General features: G+C 46.1%; 1 protein-coding gene across 1 annotated transcript in view; it reads left to right on the plus strand.

Annotated features, from left to right (window-relative positions):
- The window catches only part of Gad1 (glutamate decarboxylase), an 86720-nt gene extending 78901 nt beyond the window's left edge, over positions 1 to 7819 (plus strand). The window contains exons 8-14 of the mRNA XM_084606050.1: positions 618 to 682; positions 944 to 1022; positions 2277 to 2426; positions 3364 to 3413; positions 4018 to 4072; positions 4319 to 4408; positions 5900 to 7819. Of these exons, the coding sequence (XP_084462176.1) occupies positions 618 to 682; positions 944 to 1022; positions 2277 to 2426; positions 3364 to 3413; positions 4018 to 4072; positions 4319 to 4408; positions 5900 to 6073 (663 nt within the window). The 3' untranslated portion in view covers positions 6074 to 7819. The remainder of the gene's footprint in view (positions 1 to 617; positions 683 to 943; positions 1023 to 2276; positions 2427 to 3363; positions 3414 to 4017; positions 4073 to 4318; positions 4409 to 5899) is intronic.
- Positions 7820 to 16710: the final 8891 nt, after the last annotated feature.

Here is a 16710-nt window from a genome sequence, read left to right on the forward strand (position 1 = left end):
TCTATCGGTCATATTGCTAGCCACCTCGCTGTTTCAGTGCGATCATGGAGATCGATGCCGCTAACTTCTAAACCAAGCAAACTAAAGCTGCAGCCGCGGGTTGCATTTATTTCTCTTGTGTAGCCGAGAAGCGTCCACTGCATTCACAGGAGTTTGATTGGTCGGCGATTGGCCAGGAAAATTCTCCGAGTCTTTCTGCGTGTTCCCGTAACACGAGCACTGAATTGTATCTGCATTACAATGAGCATGTATTTTGATCAGCCGTCTCACACACGGTACTTGTGCGTGCGCTCATACTTGGCTTATACCTATTTATGTGCATCGCACCAATCGATCTTTGACGGAGGCCGGAATTTTTTACGACTTATGAGAAATGATACAGACCTAACACACCGCAATAGCCGGGCTTCCGAGAAAAGTCGTGCACGCCTCGCACGGCCAGCGTTCAGCAACCAAACTGCTTCTTTTTGTAGTGCGCAGATGACCTCCTAATTTTCAGGAAAATGACACAGACTGTTTAAAAACGTCGCAGCTGTAGTTTTGTTTTCACGGAAGGCAGAGCATTGCAAGTCTAGGTGCTAAAAAGTGGTATCCATGTTTTCGTTGATATATTGCAGGCTGCCTGGGGCGGTGGATGTCTCCTTTCTAAGAAACATCGGCACCTCATGGACGGGGTTGAAAGGTACTCTCCCATGCGTACCAACCTCACGAGTAGTGCGTAAACCTCTTTCCTGCATTATAATTAGTGGTTCCCACCTAGCAAAGTGCCCCGCATTGCATAAACAACCGCTTCAACTAGCGTGGCTAGCTTGGGAAGGTAGTGGCAAACAACTGCGTTGCTTACTACATCTGTCCGCATGCTGGCTTACAATGAATGCCCTCGCTCCCGCAAAAAAGATTCACGATAAAATTGAATGATTGATAAGCCTTACTTCATTCGCAGATCTGACTCGGTGACATGGAATCCTCACAAGCTCATGGGAACGCACTTGCAGTGTTCCACGATACATCTCAAGGAGGACGTAAGTGCACAATTGAGGGAGGAGCAAAATACTGGGCCTTTTAATTGTGCCGTCTGTGCCGGCGCGAGCTTTCGCATATCTGTAGAAATCCGAACTCTTATCAGAGTTCGGTGCAGTCTCCTTAAACTGAAATCTTAGAACTCGGGCCATAGAAATAAACACTAAAATCGTGCAAATAAGGCAAGGGAAAAAAACATGATGGTTTACTTGTACGTTACTGCCATACATACAGCTAAACTCGCAGAGATTCTTCTTGTGCGGCCACATTTTAAGCAATAGAGGACTCTATATGCGCACTGCCACGCTAGTGACTCCGCATTAGATTTTCAGCGGGTGACGTACGAGCGACAGTTGATGCGAGCTTGAGCGCCACTAGAGGTCTGCGTTTTTTGAACTTTGCGGTACATAATTTTTACGCAATGAGTAAACGTATCATTTGGTCGACATGCCGTTCTCTTGTTCCTTCAATTCGTTTTCTATTAACAAGTATGCTAGAAGTGTTTTCTGGCTTGTGCAATGTAAAAAAAAAAAAAGCGATAAGAGAAAACGTACAAAGCTAAATAAATATTTATGCGCGCAGTTCTCAGCTTCTCTTTCACTGAAAGCACTGCATCTACAAAGAGCAGGGGTGCACAACATCAAGATTGTACGTTGAGAATTTAAAAATAAGTAAGGAGTAGATACTCTGAGTACAAAAACTCGAGAACTCGATTTTTGCTGTGCTCTCTTCCTTGCTATGTTTGTTCCCATTCACAAATATACTTCAAATAGTCATTGGGTTTTCAAAAGATAATACTCGAAACGCCTGTTTTATCATTGTGCTTCTATTTTACTTGTGCATATCGTAGGCCGCAAAATACAAACAAACAAAATCCTTGCTGCTAATAAAAAATGCATGGTTTTAGCTCAACGGAACCTTGTTTTTGCGCGACTTTCTATTCGTGTTCGTCTTGCACATCAGGCCGTTTTTATATCTCCAGCATGGGTAGTGCATGCCACACTTGGCGAGAACACAAGAAGTGGTTAAACTTTCGCTTTAAGAGGAGAAAGGTTTTATCGCAAAGCGGGAGGCGGCTTCAGGTTTCTGCTCTAAGTACTCCGCGCTTTTTTTTTTTATTTCATTCCCTTTTTGATGAAACCTACTTTTGTATCCAAGCATGCAATACATTACTCAAGCAAGTAGCCTCTGTTGCATCTCTGCTGGAGTGTTTCCCCGTCCTGTGCTCGACGTGTGTGTGGTGTGCCCACGCGCAGGGTCTGCTGCTGAGCTGCAACCAGATGTGCGCCGAGTACCTGTTCCAGCAGGACAAACACTACGACGTGTCCTTTGACACGGGCGACAAGGTGCCCCAGTGCGGTAGGCACAACGACATCTTTAAGCTGTGGCTCATGTGGAGGGCCAAGGTATGCAATCCATACCTCGTATAAAGTCTGTTTCCTATCCTCCCGCTTCAGTGGCGTTTATACATTTCATTAGAGTGACCCACAGGACGCAGAGGGGTCAAATTTTTCTGCGTTCTCTTTTCCTGGGCGCAAAATGCGAATCTGTTGATAAATGCGTGTCATACTGAGCATTTTGAAGTGTCTGGGAAATGCTCTCATCAGTTGCTAATAAGTGCACTCGCACACAAAACAAGTCAAAACTACCGCATACTTACTGCAGTACGTTGAACAGTTAGGGTTCATTGGCACATTGTGTGTTTAATTATATGCGCTTTCAATGTGGAGGCCGTCTACAACGGCATGCTAGTCATGCAATGGGGGCTAGTTGGTTTACCATTTCAAGAATTTTCGCGCTACGATACACACAGATACACAAGAAAGCAGGAACGACGTACACAGGGCAAGCGCGCTTGTCCTGTGTACGTCGTTCCTGCTTTCTTGTGTATCTGTGTGTATCGTAGCGCGAAAATTCTTGAAATGCTAGTCATACTCTTCCTCTCCGCTCTGAGCTGAACGATCTACTACGTTCCACGATATGAGGCTAACTTTTATTGTCTTTTGTTTTTCTTGAGGTCATTTATTTCAAATGTTCATAATAATAATTGATGTATTTATATGTGGCAGAGCTTCTAGAAAGGATCTGAAGCACACTCCACTCAATGTGCAGATGTGACTAAACTGACGACACTCATGCTCCTGAGCCACCATAGCAGGTATACGAGTGGAATTGCATAGTTGTATTGTATAGTTGTATGCATTCCAGCATTATTTTTTCTGAAAGAAAGAATTGTTCGTTTAGCCCGAGACAACACGTGGGACGTATTTATTCACAGTTATGCTCGTAAAATATTCCTACTGTTCGCTAACTCATACCTTCCTTGCTTTTCTCTCGTTTCAGGGAACAGCGGGATTCGAACGACAGATAGACCATCTCTTTGACATGTCGAAGTACGTATCGGAGAGAGCAATGCTCACAACTGGAGTTTGACAAATGCACGTTCGTAGAACAGTGTAGGCATCAGTCAACGCGTATGGTTCCGGGAGGAAACGATGTTCAGACATCGAAGAATGACCGTTTAACATTGATTTCGCCGTATCATGATCGAAAATGAGGATTCGGGTCACATATACGATTTCTTTCAAGGCAAACCTTTTACAAGAGCTCTCACCAATTTTCTTTCGTGCCAAACACTAAATATTTACTTTCAATGAACTTATGAAACTAAAGAAAAACAAACTCCTTAAACAAGTCATTTTGAGCACAGATACAGAGTGAAGCTTTCTCGCGTAACGTGCTTTAGAAGCGGAAACCACGTTTTCAGCCAGACGCTATGCAATCTGAGTACAAGGTTTGTATGTGGTTGTATTTTCTGGATGGATGAAGCGCTGTTTAAGAAATGCATTGACAATGAAGCATCATTTTCCTTTGAGTAAACTCGAGAAACTAAGACAGCAGTAACTAGTGAGCGTTTCACTCGCCGGGTACTGTTTGTGGCGTCCACTTCAGAGCTGGCACAGCACGTGAAGTGATCGCGAGTCTTGTGCATTTCAGCTACCTCGTGCAAAAAATAAAGGACAGGCCAGACATGTTCCACCTACTATTAGAGGTGAGTCTCGATTTCACTTCTTAGTTCAAGGGTCAGCAGCAAGAAGCGCAGTTCGTGCAATTTGCAGAGGCAAAAGCAATCATAAAGTAAGGCTCTTTGGCATTTGACCGAAGTGCATGTGTTGAAATGTTGCAAGTGACAATATTTATAGCCACTTCCTATTTACGAGAAGCCGATGTAATTGGCAGTTCTCGTAAACAAAGACCACAAATTCCCAACGTTCCATCATTCCCTCTCTCATTGCAGCCCGAGCTTGTTAACGTATGCTTCTGGTACATTCCCAAGAGGCTTCGTGGCAAGCCACACAGCAAAGAAAAGGAGCAGGAGCTGGGAGTTGTGAGTGGCGCACCGTTTCTGCTGCTTCTCATTGTTACTGCAATAGTTGCTATACACCAGCAACGAATCTTTTTTTTTTTTTTTTTTTTTTTTTACTAGTCTGCTTGCTTACGCCGAGTCAGACAAGAAAAAAAGATGCGGTTCGACTTGAGCGCACGTATACTTGGGACGAAAATTTACATTTACGATCCAAAAATAAATAAAAACGGCACGTCTGACCGGCACTAATAATAAAAATATAACAGGATATGCTCGAAGCCAGTAATATCAGCTGCTTCGTTCCTCAAAAGCCTAGACAACCAAACTCACTTCGTCGTACATTGCAGACAAGGTCACTACGCGAAGGCAACACATCATGCGCGCTGTGCCCATCACAAGTGCCGTCGCAAAGTAACACTCTATGAGAACAAAAGCAGTCAGGCCACTGAGCAGGAAGATTGCTATCGTGCCTCATCTCAGCGCTTTCTTAGCGAGAATTCGTGACTGCAGTTTAGTTCACTAGTCCTTACACCATGTGGCGCGTGGCAGAATACTAGCGGGTATAGCCTGCTTGAGAAAAATACGCAGCGGTAAGACTTCGTTTTTAGGACCTCTTGATATGTGCGTTGCGGCGCTCAGCAATGAGGTTACGTACGCGGCAAAAAGTAGTTGATCGTGCTCAAAAATATCAATTACACATACGTTTTTTAGCTTTGTTTAAAAAACGCGACCAACCGAAAAATCAATCCTCAATATATATATCAAAGGTGGCCGCACCTCGATGCTTCCCCTAACATTTGTCTCAGAGCATTGGAATTTTAAACGATGAGCACCCGTGGAAGTAACCAGATGGGTGGCAAAACACGACTACTGAGGAATTGACAGCAATATATATATATATATATGTGTGTGTGTGTGTGTGTGTGTGTGTGTGTGTGTGTGTGTGTGTGTGTGTGTGTGTGTGTGTGTGTGTGTGTGTGTGTGTGTGTGTGTGTGTGTGTGTGTGTGTGTGTGTGTGTGTGTGTGTGTGTGTGTGTGTGTGTGTGTGTGTGTGTGTGTGTGTGTGTGTGTGTGTGTGTGTGTGTGTGTGTGTGTGTGTGTGTGTGTGTGTGTGTGTGTGTGTGTGTGTGTGTGTGTGTGTGTGTGTGTGTGTGTGTGTGTGTGTGTGTGTGTGTGTGTGTGCGCGTGCGTGCGTGCGTGCGTGCGTGCGTGCGTGCGTACGTGCGTGTTTTGCCACCATCTGGTTATTTCCATTTCCCAAGGTGCTCATTGTTAAAATTTTAATGCTCTGAAACAAATGTTAGGCGAGCAATCGAGGTGCGGCCATCTTTGACGTGCGGCGATCACCAAGAAAATCCTCTTTTTTTATCGGTGTATTTAGGTACCTCCCCCGCACCTTAAAAAATAAAAAGAAACACTTTTCTCAATACAGCTCCTTAGGCAGCAATGCTTAACGACGTCGTCTAGGAGCTGCCCTGAATTTTCGGTGACGTTCGCCTCTCCGTCGTGCAGGTTACCGCGCAGCTAAAGGCGCGCATGATGAACACGGGCACACTGATGATCACCTACCAGCCCATTTGGGACAAACCGAACTTCTTCCGGAACATCGTCTCCAACGCGGGCGTGCGCCGGGAAGACATCGACTTCCTCGTCGAGGAGCTGGATCGCCTCGGACACGACCTGTAGGGCGCCGGGCTCCTTTCTCTCTCGCCCTTCCGCGGCGAGCGAGGCCGACCCGAGTCACGGACAGCGTTGAGCCGAGGCTGATTCCACCCAACGGCAACGCCCCCTCCTCGTTGTCCCCCTTTGTGTTTTCGGCCACAGATCATTTACGCGGCATTACATGACAGCAGTGTCGCTGGTCAAGGAGAAAATGCAATAGGTTGACGCGACTCTTGACTTAATGCGGTTTATCCGGCATCCCTGCATTTTGTGAAGAACAAGCTCGTGTATTCCTCCACATTTTCTGAGCCTAGCGAAGTCAGAAAAACAAGAACCGCATTTTATTCGGCAGAAATCAAAATGAGTACAGGCGGATGCCGAAATGAAATCTTAGTGTACTGTTCCAGCATAAGGAAGGCACTGCTTTATTAGCACTATGCATTTCTTTTGCCCACAGTGCGCTATTATAAACATTCGCACGGATACGTCTGAAGAGATAGTGTCGAGACACGAAAATCACTATTTTCCACTAAAGCCGCTGCCGAGTCACATGGCGCTAGTGTCGAAACTTGCGCCAATAAAAGGTCCGTTAAATTCCGAACTGTTTGAAATATGTTACACGCTGGTGCACCAAATGAGCATAGTCCGCGGTAAACAAAAGGAGAGCGCCAAAATTGTCTAAAAGAGTTTCTCCGTGCGTGATATCTTATCGACGCTCAAGTGCAAGCATCTCTTCTCAATCAAAAGCCCTGTCTTATGATATTTAATCAGGTTACTTTTGCAATGTTAGAAAAAGAAAATCCGCTGTGTTCTTGGGCTTGTGGGCAAAATATGCGAGCAGTGAGGTACTACCAAGAATTCTCGGTTTTCGTTCCAAGCGAATGCCAAAGATGTAAAGGCCAGATCAAACTGCGCGTTGCAGGAAAAGAGATTTGCGTACAGTCCTCCCGCATGATGATAAGCGGAAGTCTTAGACAAGAAATGCTATGATGGGATTCCTCAGCCAGTACGCTGCTGTTTTGAGATATTGGACATGGTTTTGAGTCAGTGCCTTAGGTAGCGCACTGTATAGGCTAGCCCAGGGGCTACAAAAAGCCATTATTTTAGTCTTTCTTCTGCTACAAAGTCTTTTGCGTATTCGTCCCCTCCCCATTGTTCTCGTTAATTCGTCTGCATATCTATTCCGCTATGCGACAATCTGTTATTTTTTAATTCATCCCTTGTTATCGTTTTGTAATAATTTATTCGGCTATATATCAAACCGTGCTTGTAATCATTCAAGTATGTGTCTGTTCTTTTGGAGATATTTTATATGGTAATTTCCGAAAATAATATATTGTCATTTTTTTTTTCAAGTATGACAATTAGCTTGAAAGAGCCACGCGAACAAAGCAAAATAACAGTGACGAGATACCTGTGACACCACACACGCCTCGCGTTCAAGGAAGCCAAAGTTTTGCTACGTTGATTAAGCTGAAAAACCCAGTAAAGTAAAGGCTACAACTTGTCAAAAAGATTAAGGCGAAAGTGAGACCTGTTCTCAAATAAAAAATTAGGGATGAATTTCGTTTCTTGCCTATTCGCCGTAAATATCTGCTAAAAGTATTTGTTTTTTTCTTTTTTGTTTTTTTTTTGCCGGCTAAATACTGATTATTGTTTTTCCTCCCTATAGTTCGAGAAGTATGGCCCACGCGACTAATTTCACTTTAAAAAGCTTTCAATTACATCAAGATTTGGATCTTTTTTTCAAGTGCGGAGCAGGAGCTTATTTACGACTTATCCAGGTAATTGTGGTTAGTTACATAAGGTAAACGACAACAATGTGACAAAGTAAGAGTAACAAGCCGTTGTTGGTGCGATGAATAGGCCAAAACTATCATTTGTCTTGCCAACGCACTTCTCTTTTCTTTCGTCAACACTCTGGAAATAGAAAAGAGGAAAGAGAGCGCCAGGCCTCGGTGCAAAACCAAGCATGTTACACGTGGCTTCTAGCGAAACTGTTGTAGCGTATAGCAGGCGTACGAAGTGTTACAGCGGAAGCAAGGGCAGTGCGGTTGCAGAGATTAGGTCATCTCTAAGGCTCGGCACTTCTGAAATGAACTCTGTCTCGGCAACACTCCCGACTCGAGCGCCACAGTTAGCTACTCATCTTTACGGTGAGCAAACGATGGCGTTCGAAATAAGACTGCCCTTCCCTAGGAAAACGAAACACTGAATTCCATGTTTTGAGCTGTTATTGCGTCTTCCACTGGCTGAGATTACATATAAATAGGCATAAATGTATAAGATGTAAGTCGTGTTCCTGTTGCGGTTTCCGTAGCGTCGACACGTGTACGTACGCTCGTTGAGTTTCACCGTATACTGTGTTATACCGAGAGGTGTCGTATAAGAGTATTATACAGAGGCGTGTTTTCTTCAATATTATCGTTGCTGTTGAACCTCTGTCCACGAGTTCTTAGTGGACTAAGACCCAGGGGGCACGCGCGGCGGGGTGGCCGATCTTTCCGGAGAGGTCTCGTGACCGGTGCGGCTACCGTCCCCGTGTCGCCCCCAACGTGCCAAAGCAGCAAAATCCCAAGTCTTCCAGGGGCAGGCCACGGGAGTCCCCTCTCGGTGGCCACTGGGATCCGCCGCAATCTTTCCCGGGCCTGCCCAAAACGCTTTTCAGCCTTCGGCTGAGTTGTAGACGGAGAGTTTTGTCTCAGGACGAGAACGTGTCGTTAGTGGATACGGAACGCGACAGAAGAGTTATTCCATGTTGAGCATTTACAGAGTCTATTATACAATCCTGTTGTTGCGTTCCACTGTTGCGGAGATCAACTTCCCCGAGCACGAAGACTCGCTTAGCGGCACGCGCCTCATTCGGTTAGAGAGTTTTCGGACCTCCCTTCGAGCGAGGCGCGTACTGGCAAATGCACATACCACACACGCGCGCACACATTTCTTAGGACTCATTCCTGAGCACAACTCCTTGAAGCCATGAAGTCGTATAGGTTGTTGTTTTAGACACATTATTATAATTTCCGTGCTATAGCGGCACAGGTGCTATGCTGTTCAACGGACAGCGTTCTTAGCTGTTTTTAATCGTGTTCAGTAGAGTAACATTACTTTTTGGTACATTCTGATCAAGGATTTACTGTCATTCGACTCCACCGGTTGCCGACCGAAACGAAAGGTTTTCGATCACTTATTGACATGTTTCCAAAGAAGCAACGCGCTATCATCATATCTTGTAGGCACTGAAGCGATGGACTGGACTCGGGTGATTGCATTATTTCGGGATCTCTCGTTATCGCGTCCATCACTGAGCAGACACGTGAAATTAACAGAACGCTGTTGTATAAAGGAAAAGCTCTGATGAAATTTCGGCGTCGCATCAACTCTTCAAATTTGCGTCGGCGTTAGAGAGTCAGATTTTTTCCACGATACACGTGCCAGATTTGGGGGTTTCGCTTTTTAGTGTCTGTCCGCGATCAGACGCCGCTTCTCCGAACAGAATGAATCAGGCTCATGAAGATTTCGACGGTAAAGCAGTATTGGCTCATAACATAATGTTTATCATCTCACAGCTCCAGCCTCAACAGCCTGCACTCCAGTGACGCACGTAAGCCTTACTGCAGTACAAAACAGTGCCCATTCCTTACTACTTTGTTTCGCTTTGTATCCCCCCACTGCGTAAAGAGGAGGTCACGGTGGCTGCAGCGCATCGCGTGAGTGGATGTTGGACGCTATGGCGTCGAGTGGTTGCTTTTCCAGTCACACTTGTCTTTTTCTTCGAATTTGTTGTCCTTTAAATTCATATTGATGGCGCATTTGTGACAAAAAAAAAAAAGCGATGCATGTCGTCTCGCCGCTTAATCTTTTCTCCGGGACAGGGCATCCCCATTTTTCGATGTCTTGCCTTATATTAGGCCTGTCTCATCAAATTCCGCTTCTCTTCAACCATAGCCAAGAAAAGAAAATGGCGGCTCACTTGAGCATGATCTGCTCTCAGATCACCTGCTGATTAATGTCTGTGCGCAAGATTGACTCTGCAGTCCTGTTCTTCGCTCCATTGGACCGTCTGCAATCACTGTACTCATTGGCAGGAAATGTGCATTGAGGTACCTGTAGGCAATCCCGAATGCCGCCATTGCAAACTGTAAAACGCACTATTAGGTTCTGCCACAGCTTAAAAGGAACCGAAAAGAGATAGGAACGTTAATACGCAAGGATGAATTACAATCTGCGGTTATGCCGAAAAGTGTGCGGCGCTGATCCGGTCAGCACGGAAGACCCCGAAGTGTAAATATGTGGCGCCCTGTCTGTCGTGAGACGTGAAGCATTCCGGTCAGTATTATCCGTGTTATTTGGCGTTACGTCTGTGATGTAGCTAACGTGTGTCGCATGCTGTTGCTTTTTAGCGCTTCATTTCGGCTGGTTAGGATCATAGCTTCAGTGAAGCGAATGAATGCACAGGCACCTGTTATCGCTACATTGACGTCATATGTGTCGTGCGTGGAACCCGACCCTTTGAGGCACCGCGAATGCATTGGGGTCGTAGTGACCACGGCGTGAAGGTAGTCCCTATAGGGCTTCTCCGCCACCATCCTTCGCTGTGCGCGTACACAACGGTCATATCCCATTATCCTCGCGCCTCTAAGCAATCCGGTGACTGCACGAGCCTTAGTGCGTTTAGTGTGCCAGCGTCCGTACTTTCCGCAATTAACCGCCAGATGACGCTCGCATTCGCACACTGTCGCTCCAAAATATGTCAAAACTACTAATGCGTCGTTGTCTTATGACAGCGCACCCGTTGAACGGTGCGCTGGGAGGCTTGACCTTTGTGAAGTTATTCCAAGTGGATGTCCGAAAGATGCCGCATGCGCACATGCGCGCGCAGCGCCGCCTATAGAAAGTGTGTGGCGACGGTTCAGGGCACTGTACTCGGCGGCCCCGCCCCCCGCCACACGTCATCAGCCGTCGCACTTTCACGAAGACGGGTTCCGAATAACCGCAATCAGACAATCGGAATCCGTCTTCCGTCGCCTCCGACGTTAGACGCCGGAGTAAAAGCGATTCCATGCACTCTTGCGTTTCTCCTTCCCTCTCCCTCCATGCTGTTTACGCGTCACGGTCGCCATTTCTTCCGCGGCGCCCTTGCGAGGGTCGAGAGCTGTGCGGGTGCAGGATTGTGAAATATCAGTTCCTTCGTGAACCCGTCTTAAGCATCCCGCTATAATTAGTCCTTTCCATGCCCTCGTTTCACACTACCATTTTCTTTTTTTGCTTCAAACATTCACTCTGGTGTTAAATATTTTAATGGAGTGGCAATTTTTGTTCAGTATGCCAGGACCCATATGGTAGTAAACAACGACAGGTGCTTTCTCCACTAAGCAACTATATACGATAAATAAATAAGTGCTGATGCGATGTAACTGCAGTTTATTTTGCTCGTTTATGATTTATTTGCTGCCGTCTTTAATTTTAAATTTTGTGCAGATGTAGGGATACCTGCTCCACCGTATTTCCAGCTTCATTTTCGTGAATCGCACAAAGCAACGGTAAAATGAGCGACTTTTCACGAGAGCATCATATCTAGTTATTGTTCGATCTCTCGTATTACATGTTCATTGCCCCCAGTACGCCATGAGCGTTAGCGATGACTGCACTAAATGCCTAATGTATAAAATGATGTATCGTGATGCCCCTTTGACGAGACACTATTTCACCGCCCGAATAAGAAACCAAAGCCCTCAACTCGCATGCTCTCGGCCCGACAAGGTGTTCCGAGCAGGCTTTACGGACGATACGCGCTCGAACGCATTGCTTCTGACTCTGACTGTTTCGCCCAGGTGAGCTGTCCGTAAGCAGTTCAAGCCGCTAGAAACCATAGCTGGCAACTTCCCACATACCGAGACCTTTCATCCCAGAATATACGCGTACCCGTGGCCGTGTAAGAGATGCTGACGCTTGCTCGTCTCCTCTCATCTGTGGTTGTTTTATCCCTTAAGCGTTCAAAACGCCCAATGATCGTGCTGTAGGTATTCCCCGTGCAAATGTGAAACGTATGCCAGCAGTAAACATTAAGGTGCCCACATCATCTCTTCTACGCGCTAAGAGGTGACGGCAACGCGAAACGTAGAGTTAAATGAAGAGATACAGCTGTTCCGCTCATCACGTCTGTGATTAAAAGTACTGGTGCCGCACGGCTACTTTTTTTTTTTTTCTAACCGACGCAAGGCGGACGACCTCCAGAGGCCGCACTGATTCGGTGACAAACCTATGGTTTAGCGCTGCAATGCTCTTAAGGGCACCCTACTGCTTGCGTATGGTGCCAAGAAACTTCTGGTGTGAAACCTTGCTTCAGCAATCTTGAACAAAAACAAAAAGTAACGAGCCAGAAGTTTTGATTAAATAAGGGTTCAACAAGCAATAAGCCTTAAAAAGGACACTCTCCTACCCAGTCTGTATGCATCAATCGCCTGGTGTGTTCACCCATAAGGCACATATATATGACTTCCGATTGGCTTTTTATAAAACTCAACGAACGCCTAACCGGTTGTTTCGAATGCACTATATAGTTTTCAGAGAAGGCAAAATTAGTTTGCCTGCAGGCATATCGCTGAAACTCAATCTGTTCTAACCAAGCACGAGCGGCTCGAAATGGAGGGCCTCTGAGGTTGCTTCCCAGCCTATCTCGAAATAGACGTCCCCCTTAGAAAAATACAGGCTCAGTGCTTGACTAAGTGGAAAGTTAGCCAATCGCTCTTGGAGACGAAGGAACCTTCTGAAAGCCAACCGCGTGCCGTTGCATCTCATTAATCGCAAAGAAATAACAATCACTCTGGAGGAACTTACCTGGGCACCTGACCTTAATATTGTGCAGGCTTCCCTAGCTGCAGCCCACTACGCACTTTGGTCAACTCTCAGTAAGCGATCAAGGAATTTCTTCCCCTTCACTTCTGCGTGAGCATGAAGGTTAGGAAATATAATAATAAGAAAACAAAGTGTGGTTTTTCAAGAAACTTGGTGTCAAACGTAGCCTGCTTTAGCCCAGTGACTACGTAGCCATGTTTGTTTTCTAGACAATCCCTGTAATTCTGGGCTTCCACCATCAGAAGTACGAGACTAGCTTTTATGCACGTCGGAGAAATTACATAGCCTATTTTTCCTTTCTATTGCAGGACGCGAGAAGTAATTATTGTTTATTTCATCTAAGAGCAAATACATGAATTTACTTTACAAAGGCGCTGACAAATCGTTTTCATTCATCGTTTGAGACAATTGCAGACATTTGTTCTCACCCACTTTCTTCTCTTTGTCGCCCCCAAGCAGACAATGAGAGTGCCTGCAAGCAAAAATACATCAACAGTTTCTTCAGTGTCATATATATGATTGCGTCCACTCCATATTCTCAGCAGAAAGACCATTCGTACCAACGAGCGTTTGCTTATCCTGTCCAAAGTCGCACAAGTGATTTTTCAAACTAATTGAACAGAAATAAGCTTGTGATTTGACCTGCCTTCTTCAGGCTCCTTTCCTATCAACCCTTCGCGACATGCACTGCAACGGTTTGTGTGTCAGCAAAAAAGAAGCTGTAAAAAACAAAAACAATCAAATGCGTACCCGAGCAGGCAAGCTCGCGTTGTTGCCAAAAACTTGTAAGTTACAAATTCGGCGCAGGAAACGTGACCTCCTTCAAAGAAGTGCATGTTGACGTCATCAGTACCGGAGCAATAATCAGTTCCCATCAACCAGGTATGAGCTCAAGAATTTCTAAGACTTGAAAACGCTGTAAACAACTCAACTAGCGTTGCCAGGAGTTGATCGCAAATCCATCGAGTAAGGGCAACTTCTAGAGGGCCACGTCGCCGTACCTTGGTGCCTGAATCTAATATGAATCTAATATTTCCAGCGACTCAAATCAAAACACGCTAGAACATGGGGTATTTTCGCATTTCTGGGCAATATATAACAGCTTCAACATGCAAACAAGTGACATTTTCCAATGCAGAGATACTTTACGGAGCGAAACGTAGGTTTGAGTTCGCTCGCTCATCCAAAAAGCAGCGCTTCTCAGTGCGAGCGCTGTTTCAATCAGTGCTGCCCAACGAGGGACGCGATGGAATGAAGCCGGTCTCAATGTAGAATATCAAAGCTACCGCGAAAATTGGCACGGCGCTTGCATTTAATCCACGGACATCCGAACGATTTGTCTTGTATAAGTGCAGGGTGGAGCATTCTCAGCCGTGCTGCGTTAAGGAATTCCTCTTAACAGCGGCACGAAACGGCCTCCCTACCTAAGTGCATGTCTAGTCTACTTATTTCATGCGCGTTCTATACGTCACCACATTTTTCCAGTATCAGATTGGCTTGGGAATCCAAACAAAGCAAAAGTCCGCACAATTATCTCCCAAAGATTTGCGTTCTGTACAAAAAAGTGTACCTTTTGTTATTACATCTTGTTTATATCTCATCAGCTGTCTCAAGCCAGGCGCCTAGAGGTTTGTGGTGCATTCATGGTCACGTGTTATGTATAATCATAAAATAGGTTCATTTACGGCGTCAAAATAAATTAGTTTTGTTCAACCGTCCTTGCTGTCTTTTCAACATAAAGCTAAACGCTATGACAACAGTGTCCTACCCTCTACTGAAAGGTTGTACATCATTTTACAGGAGCTCAGGATAATTCCTGTTTATTCAAGCGTAATCGCGCATAATGGAATGTCGTTCGCAAGCACCGACGAAAGACACGAATGACAGCGACGCCTGTATAGCCCCGTAGGTGGCGCCTCAAGTGGTGTTCTTTTCTTTTGTAGCGTGTGTCGTGCGCTTAGGAAAGTCCAACCACGTTTTATTTTTCTCTTGTCTCGCAGCACAATCATCTGCGCCCCGAGCGGCGGCGCGAAAATGAATAAAATTGCATTCTCAATCACGCGATAGCCCGTAGGAGCCACATGGAGTCTGTCTTTCCTTAGATAAATTCGCATGTGTCCGCGGAATGTTTGTTATGTGGCGAGAGCTGCTTGTTTGCTTTTTATCCCCTGTTCGTAGGCACTCGCCTGTACAGACTGAGTCGGTTGTAAAGCTTTAAACTGTTTGCTGTACTGGCCTATGCGGGGGTTCAAAATTAAGCTCGTGTATCGTCTTACTGATTGGTAACTTAGTCTTAAAAAGCGAAGCAGGCGCCCCCAGCTTGTGCACATGCTTACCGCAGACGTTTATCGGTTCCTGTTTGGTTGATGTGATGGAAAGAGGACGCGCCCGGAGTGCTGAGTAAACACGTACTAATTGCGGAGAGCCGCGCTTACTCTTTGGAACGTGGCGACCGTATTGCATCCAATGCGACGTCAGCGTTGAAGAAGATGTTGGCACAGTGGACTTAAACAATGGCGGTAGGAGTACGTCGTGGACGTTTGCCTTTTTATTTTAAGTATGGCGGCATGAATGACAGCACATGGCACTTTCATTCGTGCTTCTCCGCAGAAGCGATGGCAATCGGCAAAAATAGTTTTCATTTAGTGGCGAAGAAAGGAAAAGTTGGTACCGGTTCATGGTAGACAGCAGCGCAGTAAATGATACGGGGCGGTACAGCGCTTTTCCCACTTTGCACCCTTCAGTCCCCGTTGTCTATCGCGCTGCTGTCTACCACAACGTTAAATAGGTGCATGACGGTAAAGAGCGAATGTATACGTTTCCGCATCTGTGCTTAGTCGCGTTGACTGTCGCGTTGAACTCCTCGGTGTACGACGAATATCCTGATACGTTGCATGCAGCCTTATGTCAGCCCCGACCCGTATACGCTTGCCGCATTGCCAAGGATACCCGCCTGTCTGCCCTCGAGGTGGGCGTGTCGAAGCCTACGGGGCACCGCTTCGGGTCGTTGGTCATTGTTATTATTCGTTTTTCTCTTTGTTATATTGGGACAGGCGACACAGGGACTGCGGTCCTTCCAGAAGAGAGAAGCTAGCTCCCGACCGTCGTGCTTAAGGAACATTCCCGTTGAGGGCAGAAGCAGTTGTGTGAGGAAGAAAAACACTACTTTTGTTTTCTTCATTGTCTAACTCTCTTGTATGCGTGTTGAGTCACGTACTTCAGTGGTGCCATTGAGAGATGATTCTCATGTTCACGCGAATTTTAAGGATCGCGTGTCAAACAGCGCCGAAGCACAGCGGCCGACGGACGCGCACCTGTCGTGCGCTTCCGACATACAGTCCGCAGAATTCCCGAGTGTTAAAAGGCGGAAGAAGAAAGCGTGTGTACAAAGAATTACACGCAATGAAAACTATAATGTTTTGTGTCACGGCACAACCTGTTTTTCAAAGGGTAGTGGCCAACAGATTAACCCACCCGCAATAATGAGAAAAAACGGCATTTACGTTGTATGGCGGCAAGCGTCGGCAAGCTGTGCAAGGCATACGAAGAGCGTGTATACTGCACTCACAATTTTACGCGCACAGAGCGGATGTCGCAAACTGTTGACGACCTGCCAGTTCTTGTGAGCAGCTTGGTTGATGTATGTGTGTGCGTGAAAAAAATAACCCGTCAGTTATCCGTTGAGAAGCCTTCCCAAAGCCCCGTGTTATCCTCCCTTGTCGGGGGGCGGCGCCAACCGGGACAAACTCGAAGGCCGGCGCCCCTCCCACCGTAGTGAGCAATAAAAGAGCATTGGCTTCAGC

The sequence above is a fragment of the Amblyomma maculatum genome, chromosome 6 (assembly GCF_055883805.1).
Source record: "Amblyomma maculatum isolate TAMU_Amacu chromosome 6, ASM5588380v1, whole genome shotgun sequence".
NCBI lineage: Eukaryota > Metazoa > Arthropoda > Arachnida > Ixodida > Ixodidae > Amblyomma > Amblyomma maculatum.